The sequence below is a fragment of the Monodelphis domestica genome, chromosome 1 (genome assembly GCF_027887165.1).
Source record: "Monodelphis domestica isolate mMonDom1 chromosome 1, mMonDom1.pri, whole genome shotgun sequence".
Taxonomy (NCBI): Eukaryota; Metazoa; Chordata; class Mammalia; order Didelphimorphia; family Didelphidae; genus Monodelphis; species Monodelphis domestica.
In genome coordinates this window covers 715,340,337-715,359,864 of record NC_077227.1, presented here as the reverse complement: position 1 = coordinate 715,359,864, position 19,528 = coordinate 715,340,337, and the positions used below count along the sequence as shown (strand labels likewise).

Genomic DNA, 19,528 nt, shown 5'->3' with positions numbered 1-19,528 from the left:
CTGCTTGGAATATAACCCCCATTTCATATGTGAAGAACAGGCAGACGGCTGTGAACACCCCCCAGTAAATCCCATGGACCCCATTTCCTTTTATCTACATCTCAAACCACGATTGATAGGAACACTGCCCAAAGTTCATTCCAATTATTCGTTGGCAGCCAGAGCCTCTTCCCTTTGTACTGAACCAAGGATACTGGAGAACAGCTCCCCCCGCCCCCCCAGGTGATGCCTTGGCTGTAGACCCATTTAACTTCATCCCAAACTATGTGTCCCAGTACCTGAGGGTTGACTTCAAGGGGTCCCACAGACCTCAGACCGTTTTAATGGCCTAAACATGACAGAGTGTAAAACTCCAACGTTCATCCCTGGGGAGCAACACTTCTTCCCTACATCCCAAATCTGGAGACACAGAACACCACACAATGTGCATACCAAGAGATCCCATGGCCCCCCTTGGCCTTTTATCTCTATCCTGAAGCATTTGACCCAGAACGTTTTTCAATATTCACCCCAGATCATTCCATATCAGTCAATACCACTTTCCTATATCCACTATTGGGATGAGTGAGAATAACCCCCATTAGCAATACTAGGAGATCCCTTTTACTGAGGCTTCTAATGACTGGGCAGCTCAAAAGGAGCTGACGACAGATCTCTTGGCTCCTTAGATCCCCCATAACTACCAAGTACCCAGCCCTTGGAAGTCAGTTCCCTTCCACCCTCCACACTTCCATTTCGCAGTGCCATACTTTAAACAAACAACAAATGAGCACACTATAGTATGTCCTGAGTAAGGTAATAGCCTGGTAGTGCTTTGCTCCCTTCTGAATTATATCCAGAATGTTGGCCCAAACATCAGCCCCGCTTTTTATATCTGGCTTATAGAAAGGATATCCCGAGGGGCCTATAATCTGTCTCCCCACCTCCCGATGCATTACATATAGATTTTCCAAAAAGATACCAATTCTATTTCCTGTGTGTCACCACAGCCATGTCAATTCCTATGTTCCTGAGCTTCCTCACCTATAAAATAAGGTGTTAGACAAAGTGATCTGCAAGGTACTTTCATGCTGTAAATGCTAAGGTTCTGTGAGGCTTCATTTTAGGGATGTGACCAAAATGGTTATTTGTCTACTAGGTATCTATCCTCTCCTACAAGGTCAAAAGCTGACCCTGCATTATTTATTATCATCTGCCTCAATACCTTGTGCAGCTGGTCCTGCAAACCATAGGTACAAAAGGGAGAATCAAGGAACGGTCAGTCACCTCCAAAAACCTGAGGGAACAAGGAAGGCGATGCCCACAGCCAGAGCCTTGGCCAGGGAAAAAAGATACAAGGAGGTCAGAGAACACTCAAGAAAAACGTCTCCTTGGACTAGTTGTTTCATGGATGTGGAGGGTTCAACTCCTGAATGCAGAGAATATCCTTCTTGCATCCCACACCCCAAAGCCCCAATGTGAAGCGTGGTGACAGGCTTACAGCAGGTGATCCAAATACCCGATTATTACGGATTCATAGTCTTATTACTTAATTCATAGTCATAGTTAGAAAACTAGATCACAAATAAATTAGTGACAAGATTTTCACAATTGGTTAAAATCTATTCACATAATGAGTGGAAAGTACATCTACAATGAAGCAATTTCTTGACTGTATCGTCAATACCCTCAATTTATCAAAGACAGGATTTTCTATCGATTGGCAGCATATCCCATGTCTCATCTGTTACAACTTCCACCACAGGTCAGCTGTTCAGCTGAAAGGGCACCAGAGGGCCCTTCCGCAAAGAGAAACCAAGACTTCCAACTCAATACACTGGACTGGGGACAGAGAAGCCTCCTCTCCCTGCCAGTGTCCAGGAAATAAGGATTCATCGATGTTGCACAGAGCCTCATGCCACAGGCTTTCCCAGAAGCAGTCAAGCCTTTCCCCTCTCGATTCTGAAATCTACAGGAGCAACTAAGACTCCTTAAGACTGAGGGGAATTAGGTTGACTTTTTCCCTTCCCCTAGATATTCAAGTCAGACTGGCTTATTTATAGCTCTTTTGCTTCATTATCTCTGTTAAAGAGCAATATATCCTTAACTCATATCCACCTGCGAAGAGGAAAAAGTCAAGATTGTCACGAGCTTTCCTAGTGTGGAGGGGCCTAGGCAAAGTGGTGAGAAGGGAATCCATGGATGCTCAAACAGGGCAACAAAACAGATAAGAGAACTAAGACTCTGCAGTCTCCATTCAAATCTACCCCCAAGCAGGGATGATCAGTAGCTTCATGATTTTCCACCCCCCTCCCCTCCCAGTCCCCTGCAGTTCAGCAAAGCCCTCAAGGGATGAAAGCAAGGGACTAACACAGAGGAAAAAACTCACAGGATGATCCATTTGGATCCTACATATTACACTGGGTGCACAAAGAGGCTTAATAATAGGTGGGTCCCATTACCAAAACGACTTCACAAACATGGTTCACATAAATACACACATCAGCTAACACGTACAAGAGGGACCAGACCCTGGCCATTCTACTGGCCTTTAACTCATGCAGTTAGAAGAAACAAAAGCCTGGGGAAAGTGGTGGTGTCTTCTTGCCACAGAATTGATTAGAAATGGCCAACTGATTGCTGAAGTTAGGTTCTCTTCCTCTAAAAGTAATTGGATTTGGTGGTGGATTATGGAACCTCACCACGCAAGAAAGACTCTAGTTTGGATTATCCTTCAGAAGCTGACCACTTCTCCAAGGTCCTTAGGAGAGAGAATGGCAGTTGAGCTGGCCTAGCTTGGGCGTGGAATCATGTGGCCTCAGTATTCTTCCTGTCAGGTCTTCTCATTTCTCCTCCACCTCCACAGCTGGGTATTCTCTTTTATCTAGTTACCAAAAAGAAACCAGGGATGGACTGAGAACCTTCAGAACCAGATAGCATATAAGAAATATCATGGCTATAGCCCGGAGACAGAACCTGGCTGTACCTGCTAGCCAGCTACTTCTATTACTACAGATGGTCAAAGTCTTCCTTCAGTACAAATATTAGGGGTCTGAAGTGACAATGTTCCATATCTGACATGATTTTCATGGGGAGAATTGGGCCACGTTGCCAAGACAATGAAGGCATGGCGCTATGGTGCAGATAGGCTTCTCCTGCTCTGTCCCTTTTCTAGGGTCTCCTCTCTTCAAGTCAGAGGCAGAGACCTGCTGCCTTCAATGCTTCCGCTGGAGAGGCCCAGTCTTTGGATCATCTGTTCCCAGCTCCACCAGGCATTTCTTGTAGGTCCTCAGCATTTGGGGAACTAGTGTCACTGACTTGGCACTGGAATGGGGCACTATGATTTCAAGATAATAGTGGGGTTGAATCTGTACTGACCCAACTTAGAAGCCAATCCCCATCCTGAGGTTTAGCCCCTCTGGAGATCTGGTGGGTCATTCTCATTACCCAAACCCTTTCTTCCTGTTGTACTCAGCAGGGAGGAAAGAGCTGCTACATCCCAGCTGAGGAACTCTCTCCAATACTTTTTGGCTTGGAAGCTGTCCAGTAGTTGCCTCTTGCTTTGCCTTTTTTCCTTTCCATTGTCATCTCTGCTCAGTTCCCCTTGCAGTTTGCTGAAGATTGGTTGGCACCATAGGATATCCTTGTCTCACTTTGGGATAGAGAACAAAACCAGATGCTACCACAGTGAATGCTGGAAGTCAAATTATCCATAGATGTGACAGTTCCTTAAGAGTCTTAAGATGGGAACAAACTTTTTTTTTAAAAAAGGTAATTTATGTCCATTTATACCTAATTGTAAAAGCTTATGTAAACAAATTTTCTCTTTCTACCTCCCCCCATTATTTGCACAATTTGCTGTTTTTCCTTAAGTCCAAACATAATTTGAAATGAGGTAGGCAAATCCTGTGTATTCCTGCCTTCATTCTTTTTGGTGAATGGCTGAGAGATGTGCCAATTTGAAAAACAAACAGTCCAAATGGAGCTGGAGATACACGTCTAAAAGGTGTATATCAATTCTAGGCAATGCTTGTCAGTTGGCTATTTTCTCAATCTCATCCAAATCATCGGTGTCCAATCTGTCTATCTTCTTATCTACAAAAAAATCAAACCAGAGAGAATCAAAATAGGAGCACCTTCGACACTCTGCCATGGCGACACTAAAAGAAATCTCCAACTACTGATGAAGAGGGCTCCTCATCTGAATGATACCTTCATGTTTCATCAAGTGCCCCAGGCTACTGGTATGGAAGAAAACACATGCCAAGCCAGACAAAACCCTGCTCTTCTCTCCCATGCCCATTTCTCTAACAAGGAGGAGGGAGCTGGCAGAGGAGAGATCCGGACCACTCTCCAGCCCCTCTGCCCAAGAGCCCTGAGCTCCCCCACTTAACAGCCCATGGCGCCCAGAGGGCAGGTGCTCTGGGACACTCACTGAAATGTTCCTGGATTCTGTTGAGAATGTTCATGCTGTGCTTGCTGTCCACCATGTTCACAGCCAGGCCTCGTTTGCCAAAGCGCCCCGTGCGCCCAATACGATGAAGGTACGTTTCATTGTCTGGATTCCCATCCTTGTCCACTGGCAGGTCAAAGTTGATAACCACAGATACCTGTTCCACGTCGATACCTACAGAACACCAAGATGGGAGGGGAGACGGAGACAGCTGACAAAAGAACACTGACCCCCAGCCGGGCTCCACGAGCCACAGCTGCTTTGTTGGGAGGGCAGAGTCTAGGACCAGCAGCTGATACACTCAGAACAAGGTGCAGGACCTAAAGAACAGGCATTACCAAAAGGATCAAATCCACCCAAAGTGATTCTCTAGTCCCAAATGGTCAAAGATTCTTCTCTAGCCCATCTGGAGGATGGCCCAAACCCCATACATGATGCTATCTATCAATTTGCCAGAGCCAATACTGGGACTATTCAAGCAAATAGAAGGGAGAAAGGGAAGAAAACCTAGCAGCCAGGGCCCTGGAGCAGAGGGCTGAGGAAGTATCAAGAGAGGGCCACGATGTTTAAGAACTGAACATTCCCACAGGATGATCTATCTGCTGACCCCAGGGAAACCACCTGAAGGCGCGAATGTAAAGTTTTCGTCTAAGCAGGGAAAAGACAACATGTTCAGCATTGCCAGGGAGGCAAAGCCAGTGTCCAACAGGCTGTTTCTGCAAAGGCAGAAAAAGCTGCTGATTGAAGATCTAGGTCTGTTCTGCTGGGGAAAACTGAAACTGCCCTGGCTAGAAAGAGGATCCCTCCTCTTCTTTTCTAAGCCCCCCCCCGGCCTCCAAATGCTAGCAGAACAAGTGGATGACCCCAATGTAATCTCTTACCTCGAGCACACACATTGGTAGTCACCAACACTTTCTCCTTGCCTTCTCGGAAGCGCTCAATCACCGCAGCTCTCTGTTCCACCATCATTTCACCACTCAAGAGGGCCACTTGGTGGCCTTCTTTGGATAACTCAGCTGCCAGCCAACCAGCTGTTTTGCGGGTCTGGAGTGAAAAGAATTAATAAAATGAATATACTAGAAAGTGGTTTCAATCATTAAGTTAAATGAAGGCTTCATCCTTGAATTCAGTCAAGTTTCTAAAATCCTTGATGAGATTTGAAAAATGTTGTTTGCTGGGACATTTAGGACCTATTCCCCAAAGGTATATTTGAGAAATCTAGAGAAGGCCTACAATATACTGGGTAGATCATCTTTGGTGTTATTTATGGGAAAATCAAACTAGAACTACATAGCCTGAACTGGTACGGATGGCTCATGCTGCATTGGTAGATAGAAACATTGACATCCATGAGGTAAGGACTTCATACAAATTCTGCCAACAATGAGCATGACATTAAGTGCCCCCCCCCCCCCCCCCGGCTACTGTTATGGAAGAAAGCCCATGCCAACCTAAGATCTTCCATGAAAGCTTTGGCCCCCAGGCCAAGAGTGGACTTTGATGTTCTCTCCCTACTTCTCTAACAAGGAGGAAGTCCTGAATTGTTCTGAACCAGTCACAGTTTCTCCTGTTTCTATCCAAAACATATCCCTACCCTTTCCAAATTATCAATATCCCTTGGGGCAGGGAAATGGAAACTGAAACTCTCCTTTCCTTCTGTCATCATCAACAGCATTTTTAAGTAACTAAAATGAATTTCTAGTTGAAAGGGAAAAAATATACATTTTTCCTATTTGGTGTTACAACTGTGCCCTGCTGGATGCTACTCACATGACAGAAGATCATGGCTTGAGCAATAGTGATGGCTCCATAGAGATTACAAAGGGCCTGGAACTTCTCATCTCGGTTATTGCACATCACATAATACTGTTTAATGGTATCTAAAGTTTCTTCTTCTCGCTTTAGTTTGATGATGTTTGGGTCTGGGACAACTTTCTGAGCAAATCTCCACACAGAATCTTCAAAAGTAGCAGAGAAAAGCAGCATCTGACAATCCTTAGGAAGCATCCTAAAAGGCAAGCCCGTGGACGCTGTGAATTTTAGTTTCACTTAAACCTGCTTAGTCTTTAGAAATTTTAGCAACCAGGAATGTATACACCCTTACTTAAGGATTAAGTGTTGAGGAGGATGGCCTATGACTGACATATGCTAGCACGTGAAAAATCAGGAACAACTGACAGACCCCCAGGGCTGTCCTAAGTCAAGCTTAAGCTACCACTGGTACATGTGAGATGCAGGAAGTGATGTGAAGAATGGTCTATATATTTCACATCACTTCCTCTCTCCCCTCTCTCACAGAGACATAGGGCTCTTTCAGCGTTGGGAACTCGTGGTGGCATTCTTAGCATGCTTGGTGAGTGGTTTAGGCTGATTCCTTTTTTCCTTTACCTCCTAAAACGCTATCCTCCTAGGAGGCCCCTCATCTCGTAGGAGGCCTCGTGGATGGAAGCTGAGCTAGATTGAGAAGGCCCCTTGGCCAAGGCCTCTGAACTCCTGCCTGGCTCAGCCCAGATTGGAACAGTTTAAATTCTCTTTCCTCTCTCTCTCTTCTTAATTTTGTCCCTCTATTGTAATTAAACCACCATAAAAATTCAAAACTGACTTGAGTATTTTATTGAGATTGAATTAATCCCTGGCAACCACTAGTATAATATATTCAGTCAATAACCCCTAATTTTACCCCTTACAACATCCATCAGAATTACGAACTGGAGCATTCCAGAAAGCACTGAAGATTTAGGACATATCTTCTATCTTCTAGCAAGAGAGACAATAAGTATTTATTTCTCATTATCTATTTAGAAGCATGGAACAGGAAAAAATTTCAGTGTAAGCAAACTTTGTTACCTTCTAGGAATCGTAGTTTTAATTTTCTGGATGCAGATCAAAAGGAAAATGCCTGAGCAACATTCAAGTTTCAGACATAGAAAACAATGAGTGAAAAAGTCAGGAGAACCCGAGTCCTAATCCCATATGTAAGATGGGGACTATGTATAAAAGGGCAATAATAATTTATTCTCCACTTTACTCAAATGAATTAATATATCTGACCCCTTTCAAACAGAAAAAGATGGAAATCTTCAATGGCGGTAGGTTTGGGGATAACAGATACATCAATCCATTGTTGGTGATGGAGAGAATTGTTCCAATTATTTTGAAAAACAGTATGATATTATATGACATGTCACTATATTGTTCATATCCTTTGTTCCAGGACTGTTCAGCATATTTTCCAAAGAGATCAAAGAAAAAAAAACTGGAAACAAAAATGAATATCCATGGAAGAACAGCTAAATTGTGTTTTGTGAATAGAATATTATTGTATGTAAGAAATGATCCAGAAATACAGAGAAATGTATGAATGCTTATATGAACCTAGGGAGAGTGAAGAAAGCAACACCAGAACCACAATATCTATAGTGACTACAATAATGTAAATGAAAACTGCAGATAAAGTCACCAAATGCAAATTTTTATCCACAATGTCTCAGGTCAGTCTCAAGAGAATTTCCTTATCTGGGAGGCAGCACTAGAGAAACACACACACACACACACACACACACACACACACACACACACACACACACACACACACACAGAGCTATGTACACATAGATGCTGTATAACTGAAAAATCTGTTATCCTAAAAAAAGAACTACATTTCCCAGGAGTCCACTGACTTCCTGTTCTGGTGTACTTCCTGTAGACAGGGGATATTAGGCAAGAATGTGAAGGGTCCTATCTCTTTACTTCTGGTCCTGAGCTTGGTGGGGTAAGGCGGGTGTTTGAACTGGCTGATCAACCATGGCCTCATGGTCTTTATTTTGTATCTTCTTTATTTCTTGATTTCTAATGATCATTAATAAATCTCTTAAAATAGAATATTTTTATTATTGAGATTTAAATTTAATTTTTACATTTAATGGCAACCATGAGTCGGAGAAGAACCTCTCAATTTATTAAGATAGCCTATATAAATTTTTTTTTAATCCATGTTTCTCCTGCCAAAGCTTTTTGCCCATCCCACCCACCCTCGCAAACTCCAACTCTCTTTGGAGCTGCTGCATTTTTCTTTTCCTACTTTTTGCACAGTTGCTTGCTCTCCCGACTGGCCAGGTTTTAGCTGGGGGACAAACAGCTTCCAGCTTTAGGATGCTTTTTCTTTCTACCACTGATCCTTTCAATTATCTTGCCTGAGATTCAGGGGAGAAATTCATCCCCCCCCTACAACCCTTTGCCATTTGGGCCTACCCAGTCTCTAAGATTCATCCAGTTTGAGATTCCTCAAACCCATGTTCTCCCTTGCTATGGGAAATCCCATAGTGCGGACAATAGGGATCTGAATTTTAGAAAAAGAAACTTTAAAGGATCTGGAGGTGAAATTTTAAGCCTTTTCAGACTCTATTTTTTTTTAACGAAAGTCTCTGTATCTTATTGTATTTTGCTGATTGTTTTAAGGCTTAATTTTGTTGTTTTAAGTTCATATATTAATGTATTTGATACTGTTCTGTTACACCGAATCATTTTAATCTACTGTGTTTTAACTATTAGATATATTGTTATCTTTCCCCTATGGCTACTGAACAAAATATTGTAAAATATTGTAAAAGCCCATGAACATTTTTTTTTCAGTTTTCATTTGTTGTCACAAAGATGATGGATGGACTCAACCTGACTAACAACCTTTAGAGAATTTAATAAGCTAAGAAATTAATAATGATTCTAAGGGATCTTCAGAAATAATTTTAATTAACTAGTGATTTCTGAATGGATGAGCTTTTTTTTAATATTTATATTATAAATAATGTTGCATTAAAGGTAGAGAAACAAAGAAATGTTCTTACCAGGGGGTTTCTATGAAGCAGGAAGCCAAAAAGAGCTCCTGCAAAATTCTTCAGTTTAATTTACTTCCACCAGAACAATCTAGATTTCTTGGTGATGTTCTAGACCCAAATGATTTTTACTTTGTTTAAAAATATATTTGCCAAGGTTGAAAGATTTGCTACGTCTGTAAAAATTGTGACAAATATCCATCAGTTCATAAGGGTTATTTTTTTAATTATACAGCAACTTATATGAAATATGATAGTGGGTTTGTTTGCTATTGTAATTACCTGGGCTATTGTGAATTTGGGGGACTTTGCTACTTCTTTGAATGTGCATTATCTACCCTATTACTGTTTTATTCTGAAAATCATTTGTACTCACACAGTGGTTAAGTTAAAAAGGAAATGGATCTCATTTTTTTGGTGAGAAACCTTTGTATTCTATCTCTCCTTAGCTGACACAGAGTGTCAATGATTATAAGTTATATATTTTTGAATTTTAAAACTTTTATTATTGTTTTGGTCTGCAAGTGCAATATACTTTCAGTTTTATTTTTTCTCTCCTTTTTGTATTTGAAGCACATGTCACCAGTATTGAGAAGATTTTCTTTAACTTTTTTTATTTTGCAGTAATATAAGTTTAAACTACATTTGCTATAATGCTATAATAATATACAAATGCTCTAATTTTATAATTAAAAAAGCTTTAGACTATAAAAATGATGCCACTGATTGTTTAAAAAAATTATGGGACTTTGCTTAATGATTCTGTCTGATTTCAGGACAAGAGAATATAAAAAGAGCCATTGCACAGTGCCAAAGAAGCACAAAGCTAAACTGCATAGTTCCAATAGAGCACAAGGTCAAAGAGACCAACCAATCCCAATGAAAATTTTGAGCCAAGACAAGAGGACTTGAACTTAATTGGGGTTCGAGGTTGCAGCTGTTTAACATGTCTTCCTTGTCTCACATTCTACCAAGTATCTCAAATTTGGCTCCTACCTGGCTCCTATAATCTATCCCTTTACAGTCTTTCATGGTGTGGCAAAACTTTCTACAATCCTGGCTACTGATTGGGTAATTGCATAATTGCTTAAATCATTTTAATTGGGCCCTGATTCAAGGACCTGTTATAGATTTATTTTTCCTTTACTTAGAATTTTTACACATAAGACTTTGATAGTCGATATTTCATCCATAAATTATCTTTTTTTATTTGGATTTTTTTGTTGTTTTTTATTTCTCTTGCCAATTGATTCATATACCTCATAACTCAGCCATTCAGGAGGGAATGTATAATTATTCTAAACTGCAAAGTTTAAATTCTTTTTGAGAGTAATTTTAGGTTAAGAAACATGCTACCTCTCTGAATCCAGAAAGTGAACTGTTTGGAGAAAGCACCATGAAGATACCTCCACAGACCACAAGCTGCACCAAAAGATCCAGAATGAACTTTGGGATGTTGTGATTTGAACTATGTGGGGTTGAATGCATTTGTTTTGTATGTATACTCTTATGCCAAAGGGGACTGCCCTCTAACTGGCTTTTTGTCAATGCATCTAGCAATCATTGGTTTTGTTCACTTTTCCTCTTATCCTCAAATTATAGTAATTTCAAAGTTGGTTATGTTTACAAGATTCATTGGAGAGACTAGTCTTCCATGGATCTCAGGGGGAATGTATAACTGAAAATCTGTTACCCTAAAAAAAAGAACTACATTTCCCAGGAGCCCACTGACTTCCTGTTCTTGCATACTTCCTGTAGACAGGGGATATTAGGCAAGGACGTGAAGGGTCCCATCTCTTTACTTCTGGTCCCGAGCTTGGTGGTGGTAAGGTGGGTGTTTGAACTGGCTGATCAGCCATGGCCTCATGGTCTTGCCAGACCCACAGACCTTCCCATAGAAACACCCAGCACACATGTACATGAACCCCTTATGTGCTGTTTTAATGGTATTAGTCTGCACAAATAGAAAGTGCGAGAAAATGCCAGGGGAGATGTGGGCCTACAATTTCTATCTCCTTCCAGAGACAGTGTCATGAAGAGCCCTCTGTTGCTCTGAGCATCTCTCTGCCCACATAGAGCTCAGTGCATAGAACCCTATGAGCGCCAAGCTAGAAGGAGCCTCTGAAGTCAGAGAGGACCACAGGCCTTCGTTTCCTTTTATAATAAGAAATGAGTTTCAAGTGATTGTTGTCCCAGATCCGAGGCCTGGCCAGGAGCTGAGCCACAACCAATCTTGCTCTAATTTTCATTTGCTGGACCTGGGAAACACAAGGGAACCAAAGACCCCGCCTTTCTTTCGGCGGTGTCAGGCTGTTACCAGCAGGATTCTCTGGCCTCCTTTTACCAAGGGCTGACCCAAACAGGAAGAACTCTCCCCCTCCTGCTGCTGCAACTGCTCCAGTTCAGTCAGCTCAAAGGGGCTAACAAAGTGGGAAGACTTTGGGCTGCCGGCTGCGGACACTAGTAAGGCCACCCAAGGAACCATTTTGGCCCATATCTGTAAGCTACTTCCACAGCAGGCCACCCTCTTGTTCAGTGAGTTTTAATGGCATGCTAGCAAAATGCAGAGGGAGAGAAGCTCAATTTGAAATCTAGATGGAAATTCTGAGCTCATTTTCTCTAGGAAGATTCCCTCTCCATGCCCCTCCTACAGCAAACACCCCACCCCTAACCCCCATCCCCTGGTACCTCTGGATACGTATGCTCTGATCTTGATGGCCTTGGGTAGCTATCATCACATCAGCTTCATCCAGGACAAACACCTTGATCTTTTTGGGGTCGATGAATTTGAGTTTGGAGCACCAATCCAGAACTGTGCCCGGAGTGCCAATGACAATCTGCTCACTAATCTTCTGACCTCTTTCCACTGTTAGAACAATAATGAGTTCTCCATGAGCTTTTTTAGGACATTAAATAGTTTCTCACACAACTTTTCCCTTCAGTCCTACAGAATGGTCATACAGCACCAGAACCACACAGAAGCCAAAGGAAAGCATCGTGATGAGATGGCTGGATCTTCATGACAGCATTTAAGTCTACGGAAATACTGAGTGAAATCACTGAAAGGTACAGGACAGAAATAGAAGAGGCACAAATGCCGATGAGTTCTCCTTTGCTCCTAGGAGAGCCAGCCTCCCTGGAAGGGAAACCCTCTCTCTTACTCCTCCTTTTCTCTACCATCCTAGATGAGGCCATGTCTGACATGAGACTTCATGACTTCATGTCTGGACAACTGCTCAGAGATGCAGCCCCTAATGCCTGAACCCACTTGGCAAACTGCTGCCATTGTTCATCTTTTCAAACCACTTGCCAGATGCCAACTCAACAATGAAACATCTTTAACACGTCGAATTGTTCTGAAAAACACTTTAGAATTATGCTGCTTTAAAAATGATTAAAGTGTCTTCATTCTTTGGCCCAGAGAGCCATTGCTAGGAAAATACTCCAAGGAGTTCAAAAACAGAAAGAAAAATTCCAAATGCACAATATTCATAGAAACAATTCTTGTAGTAGCAACAATTGGAAGGAAAGCCCTTCTTGGATCTTTTCCTGACACTCTGGACTCCAAGACCAGGCCTCCTCTGCTGTCTCATCCTGGACCTTCCCTCAGTCCCTGGGGCCTCCTCACCCTGGAATATTCCTCCACCAGGCCATGCTGGCTCCCACTGATGAATTCTTCTTGGATGCTACATTTTATGGTAGGGCCTAGGCTGGCCACCCTTCATTCCTCTGCCAGCTCAGTCCCTTTCTGACTCCTAAACCATGCCCCTGGCCAGGTACCTTCATTTCTGGGGCCCCTCCCCTCAGGTTTTTGGCTCCCATTAGTGTACTGTCTTCCGCCATGTAAAAAATAGACTCGAATACAGGACTACAATCCCCATGAGCCTTTGCTCCACTTCCCCAGAATGCCTTGTAATCTCACCTGGGCCGAGATCGAGAAGATATTTTTTAAGCAAAGGCTTTTGAAGGGCTCGCCCTTTTTGGACTTCCGTTTTTGGAGCAGAGGCGTCTCTTCCATGATGTGAGGTTATTTTGTCTAGGCCTCTGGCCTAGGCACATGTTTCTTACTTGTATATTCTTAATCTTTAACCTTTAATAAACCTCTAAAAAATATATATTCCTTGCAGAGAGAAACTAATTTCTACCTGCCTCAGACTCCCCATCTCCCCTAAATTTTAATCTTTACAGCCATTAGACTGGAAGCTCTGCGACAGCAATGGCTCTCTTTTTTTTGTTTATGTAATGGAACATTACCAAACTATCGGAAACAATGAAAAGAGAAAAAGAATTGAGGGAAGCAAACCATAACAATAAACAATACACAAAATGACCACAGAGATGGAAAGAGCAAAAAATCAAAACTAAATGCCATGTAATTATAATGATCAAATGAGTGTGGCCCTGAGAAAATACACCTCCTTCCCTTCTTAGAGGGAAGAAATTCAAATTATAGAATGTTGCATACACTATTAGATATGACTGATGTACTGACTGATGACATGGTCCCTGTCCTAAGGAAGCTTTTGTTATGTATATACACATACACAGTTTTTCTATACAAAATGAACAGAAAGTAGCTTTGGGAGACAGTGTAGGAGTACATGGGGATCAGGAAAGGCTTTCTGAAGATGACTCCAAACTAAGCCTTTAAGGAAATGAGGATTGCTACGGAATGGAGATTAGGAGGGAGACAGCCTGAGCAAAGGCACCAGGAAAGAAAAGTAGTGTTTAAGGAACGGCCAAGAAGTCAAATTGGCTGATGTGCAGACTATAGGAGAGGAATAATGGGAACAAAGAAGGAAAAGAGAGAAGAGTCTTAAAACACCAAACATAGGCGTGTATACGTGGTCCTGGAGGAAACAGGGAGCCCAGGGAGTTTCCTCAGCAGGAGGATGAATAAAATTATCAGATTTATGCTGTAGGACAAAAGAGAGGACAGAGACTGAACTTGAGATGTCATTACTATGGAGAACTTCAAGTGAGGAAACTCCCTCTACCAATACAGGTGTGTCCCTTTTCTGCAAAGGTAAAGTGACTTGCCCATGGTCACGCAGCCAATACTAATCAGATGTGGGAATTGAACCAGGTCTTCCTGGTTTTCAGACTGGCTTTTTATCCACTATGTCATGTGCGTCTCCAACATGAAGGTAAAATAAAAACAAAAGAAAGCACGACCATGTCAATGACATTTATTTTGCCGAGAATCCTTCTCCTTCCTGCCAGTCCACACAAATCCTTCCCAGCCTTTGAAGATTAACTCAGTTTCTACCTTTCTCAATCATTTCTTAACTAGCTCAATTCATATTGGTTCATTCTTCCTGAAGACCACTATGGTCTGATGTATGCTTTGTGGGCCAATGAGCCAAGGAATTATTTGGTGCAGCTATTAAACTGAGGAGATGGGTTTGAGGTAAATATTATTCTAGTTCAGTGTATTTTTCTAACAATATTCTTTTGACTTTCCCTGGGCAAACATAGTATACCTGCCCAAAAGAAATATAAACTAGCAAGGTTCTTGGCCTAACTTTAATGACTAAGGCAATCCCGTCCCCAATGAAAGTTACTGACCAGACTTCTAATAAAGTGAAGGTCAGTGTGAATATTTCAAAAGTTCCTTCTACATGGCTTCCACTAGGGTTTGATTTCTTTCATCCACTATGGGAAGTGTGAAGATGGGATTAACTCTCCCCTGCCCATTTTTATATTTAATCACCAGAAGCATATACACCTCACTTGGGGAGTTCTGTGACCATGTGTGCTATAGTGAGTGATGAATCAAAACCCACTGACTGCCCCCTGGACAGTCCTAAGCAAAGCTATAGCTGCAATTGTTCGACATAAATTGGAAGAAGGCACAGGAAGTGATGAAAGAAAGGGTCTTTAAAAGTGACAAGAAGGGACGTGATAAAAGAAATCAAAGCTATTAACAAGCACATGAAAAAGTGTTCTAAATCTCTTATAATCAGAGAAATGCAAATCAAAACAACTCTGAGGTATCACTTCACACCTAGCAGACTGGCTAACATGACAGCAAACTGTAAAAATGGACTTGAATCCAGGACTTCAATCCCCAGAAATCCTTGCTCCACTTCCCCAGAATGCCCTCTAATCTCACTGAAACCTCACCTGGGCCGAGAGCGAGATGAAGTATTTAACCTGGTTGTGAATAGGCTCTACCCTTTTTTTTTTACTGCCGCTTTGGAGCACACGTGGCTCTCCACCTAGCAGGCAAGATATGAGTGGTCGTGAATAGGTTCTCTGGGCCTAGACACGTGCTTTTCTTACTTCAATAAACCTCTAAAAATATAATACCCCTTGCAGAGAGAAACTAATTTCTACCTCTGCCTCCATTTCCCCTAAATTTTAATCTTATTTTTAATCTTAACAAAAGGAAAGTAATGAATGCTGGAGGGGATGTGGCAAAGTCGGGACATTAATGCATTGCTGGTGGAGTTATAAATTGATCCAACCATTCTGGAGGGCAATTTGGAATTATGCCCAAAGGGCAATAAAGGACTGTTTGCCCTTTGATCCAGCCATAGCACTGCTGGGTTTGTACCCCAAAGAGATAATAAGGAAAAAGACCTGTACAAAAATATTCATAGCTGAGCTCTTTGTGGTGGCCAAAATATTGGAAAATGAGGGGATGCCCTTTAATTGGGGAATGGCTGAACAAATTGTGATATATGTTGATGCTGGAATACTATTGTGCTCAAAGGAATAATAAAGTGGAGGAATTCCACGGAGACTGGAACAACCTCCAGGAATTGATGCAGAGTGAAAGGAACAGAACCAGGAAAACATTGTACACAGAGACTGATACACTGTGGCACAATCGAATGTAATGGACTTCTCTACTAGCAGCAATGCAATGACCCAGGACAATTCTGAGGGACTTATGAGAAAGATGCTATACACACCCAGAGGAAGAACTATAGGAGTAGAAACACAGAAGAAAAACAACTGCTTACATGGGTCGAGGGGGATATGATGGGGATGTAGACTCTAAACAATCGTCCCAGTGCAAATATTAATGGTATGGAAATGGGGCTTGATCAATGACACATGTAAAACCCAGCGGAATTGCATATCGGATATGGGAGGAGGTTTAGGGGAGAACAGGGAAAGAACATGAATCTTGTAACCATGAAAAAATATTCTAAATTAATCAATTAAAGTAAATTCCCAAATAAATAAATAAATAGAATAAAAGTGGCAAGAACTTCCTGTGACAAGCTCTTTCACCTTCAAACTTGGCCCTGGAGGAGCTCCAGTTGGGGACCTCAGACTGCTCTTGGATTTTCCCTTAGAACTAACACGTGTGTGAGTGAAAAGGCTGACTCCCTTTCCCGGCTTTTCTGGAGGTACTAGCCTCTGGAGAGGCCCCTCATCTTGGAGGAGGCCTCGTGGTGTGGCTAAAATCTTGTTTAATTTACCTCTGGGCTCCCTTTGTTGGTGCCTTTGAAGCCCTACCTGGTTTGGACCCAGTCAGGGTAAATATCTACTCTCTTTCATTCCCTCTATTTTATAAATAAATTGCTATAAAGTCATTCTGACTTGAGTAATAATTTCTGGTGATCATACTTTTATAAATTTAGTACAACCCTTTAATTTTTAACCCTTACAGAAGGCATGTGGCTCAGTGGATAGAGAACCAGGGTCAGAGACAGAAAGTTCTGAATTCAAATCTGACCTCAGATACTTCCTGACTGTGACCCTGGGTGAGTCACTTAACTCATTTGCATAGTCCTTGCTTATCCTTCTGTCTTAAAATTGTTAGTAAGAAAGAAGTTTTAAAAAATAAAAATCATACTCACGTTTATTGCCTCGAACAGCATAAGCAAGTTTAAGTTCTGGATAAAATTTGCCCATCTGTTCAATCACCTTTCCTGTTTGAAGAGCCAGCTCATAAGTGGGTGAGAGACACAAACACTGAAAAGGAAAGAGGAGAGAATAAGACATCCTCCTGTGTGTTTCAGGAGAGCTATTTAGTAAGGAAGCCTCCTCCTATTCACTCCCAAGGCCACACTAAAATATTTTTCTTCAGAAGGTGAGGCAGTGTTCATGACTCTTGTCAGTGAACTTCAACAATAAACAAAGGGCAAGTGACAGATTCAGCCCCCCACCCTTTCAATTACAAAGCCTCAGTGTTGAGACTTCTGCATAGGTGTCCTAACTCAATACCTGCAGGATGGCTTATTACTATTGTTTTAAAAAGTTGTTTGTTTGGTTTTTTTAACCCTTACCTTCTGTCTCAGAATCAATACTGTGTATTGTTTCCAAGGCAAAAGAACAGTAAGGGCTAGGCAATGAGGGTTAAGTGACTTGCCCAGGGCCATACAGCTAGGTTAAGTTTTTCTAATATACTCCAAGCTTAGAGGCAAAAAATTGCTCCAATGTGCTTCAACAAAGGACTCAAGATTCCAATCAGAAGCTTTCAGACCACTTCTTCCCTCTAAAGCCATGCTTGCTTCTCATAAAACCAAAGGACATCTGCTCCCCAAAGGGGAGTTGGCCAGGGAACACTTACCCACAAAACCCTTACCTGGGGATATTTGTTCAAAGGTTCCACTTGGCTGAGCATAGCCAGGACAAAGGCAGCTGTTTTACCAGTACCGGACTGAGACTGGGCAATCAGGTTCTGTGGACTACATCATGAGAGAGCAAGAATCTCAAAAATCAATTTTTTTTTTTTAAACCCTTACCTTCCGTCTTGGAGTCAATACTGTGTATTGGCTCCAAGGCAGAAGAGTGGTAAGGGTAGGCAATGGGGGTCAAGTGACTTGCCCAGGGTCACACAGCTAGGAAGTGGCTGAGGCCGGATTTGAACCTAGGACCTCCCATCTCTAGGCCTGGCTCTCAATCCACTGAGCTACCCAGCTGCCCCCCAAATTTGTTTTTAAAATGCCTAATAGCCTAAGTTGAAGGATTACTGGAGCTGAATTTAAATACCTACTCTATAGCAAAACTCCACTTATTTCTTTTTGAGTTTAAGACAAATAATCAAATGGATAAAATGAGAAATAAAAACTTACATAAAATCCCTAATATTTAACAAAGTAGAAACAAATTAATTTAATAAACAATAAACAAAAATATCGAGGCTCAAAGTCTCTTCTGAGTTTGCCTAACGTTCCATTACCCTTGGTTTTCTTTTCTTTTAAATACAAAGACTATGATTCTCTCGACAGTTCTGGGTCTGCACTATTTCATGATGATCTAGAACTACAATATTCTGTCCCATCAATAAACCATAATTTATTCAGTCATTCTCCAAGTGTTGGCATAGGTAGTTTGTTCTCATTTGGGGGGGGTTTAATTAATTTTTGTACAGTTGGGTAATTTTCTCTTTTTTATGATTAAGACCCTAGTAATAGAATCATGGGGACAAGAAGTATGACCATCTTTGAACTTCCTATTATATAGATTGCTTTCCAAAATTCCTACAATCCTCTATAGTACCTCCAATAATGTATCAGAGGTCCCATTTTTCCATATTCTGAGTCTGACACATCTTGCCCTTGATCACCCAGGTTTGCCATTTTGGAGTTATCCCAACTCCTCCTTGACTCTAACCTCTAATCAGCTGTCAAGTCTTGTTGATTTATCCACAATCACAAAAGTGCTACAAATTTGCTTCTTAGGATTTCTTTAGTTGTATCTTTAATATTCTATATATTGTCTCTGAATCATTATGGTTTCTATGTAATGTTACTAAATAGCTTCTCCTTTTTACCCAGTCATTTCTTTCCATTTCATTCTTGTTTAATACTTTGCTCAACTCTATAATTTCTTTTTCATTCACCTTTTTTATTTCATTTATCATGTAATTATGGTGAGGCATTAACACTTCCTACTTTCTAACTAGGAAATATGAAGAAGTTTTTTTCTCATGAAACTATGCATTTTACCACAGAAATATTAGATGGGCATAAATTTAAAACCAAAATACTTTTAAAATGTTTAACACCTTTTCTTTTTAACATACTTAACTATTTCTGAGTTAACTGTATCACCTGTAAATAAAAGATTGGTAAATTGTTTTAAAATTGTCTTTCATTTTATTAGAAATTAGTTCATTGAATTAACAAACTTATCTTTTTCTTTATTCTTCACAGTTATTCTCATTATTCCTATTATTAAATTATTAACTTTATCCTTCTGCATTTTATTACCAGCTATGAAGATTCTTTAACCTGAAGTTCCTATTAATGAGGATTGCTTGGAAATTTCCTGCCCTATTCCCCTCTCTCCTTTCATTTTC

General features: G+C 41.2%; 1 protein-coding gene across 1 annotated transcript in view; it reads right to left on the bottom strand.

Annotated features, from left to right (window-relative positions):
• Positions 1–1,581: 1,581 nt before the first annotated feature.
• Positions 1,582–19,528, bottom strand: part of LOC100024333 (ATP-dependent RNA helicase DDX19B-like) — a 35,141-nt gene continuing 17,194 nt past the window's right edge. The window contains exons 6-12 of the mRNA XM_001375590.4: positions 17,810–17,912; positions 17,082–17,196; positions 11,953–12,130; positions 6,203–6,440; positions 5,314–5,476; positions 4,415–4,606; positions 1,582–4,074 (exon numbers count right to left, since the gene is read on the bottom strand). Of these exons, the coding sequence (XP_001375627.1) occupies positions 4,013–4,074; positions 4,415–4,606; positions 5,314–5,476; positions 6,203–6,440; positions 11,953–12,130; positions 17,082–17,196; positions 17,810–17,912 (1,051 nt within the window). The 3' untranslated portion in view covers positions 1,582–4,012. The remainder of the gene's footprint in view (positions 4,075–4,414; positions 4,607–5,313; positions 5,477–6,202; positions 6,441–11,952; positions 12,131–17,081; positions 17,197–17,809; positions 17,913–19,528) is intronic.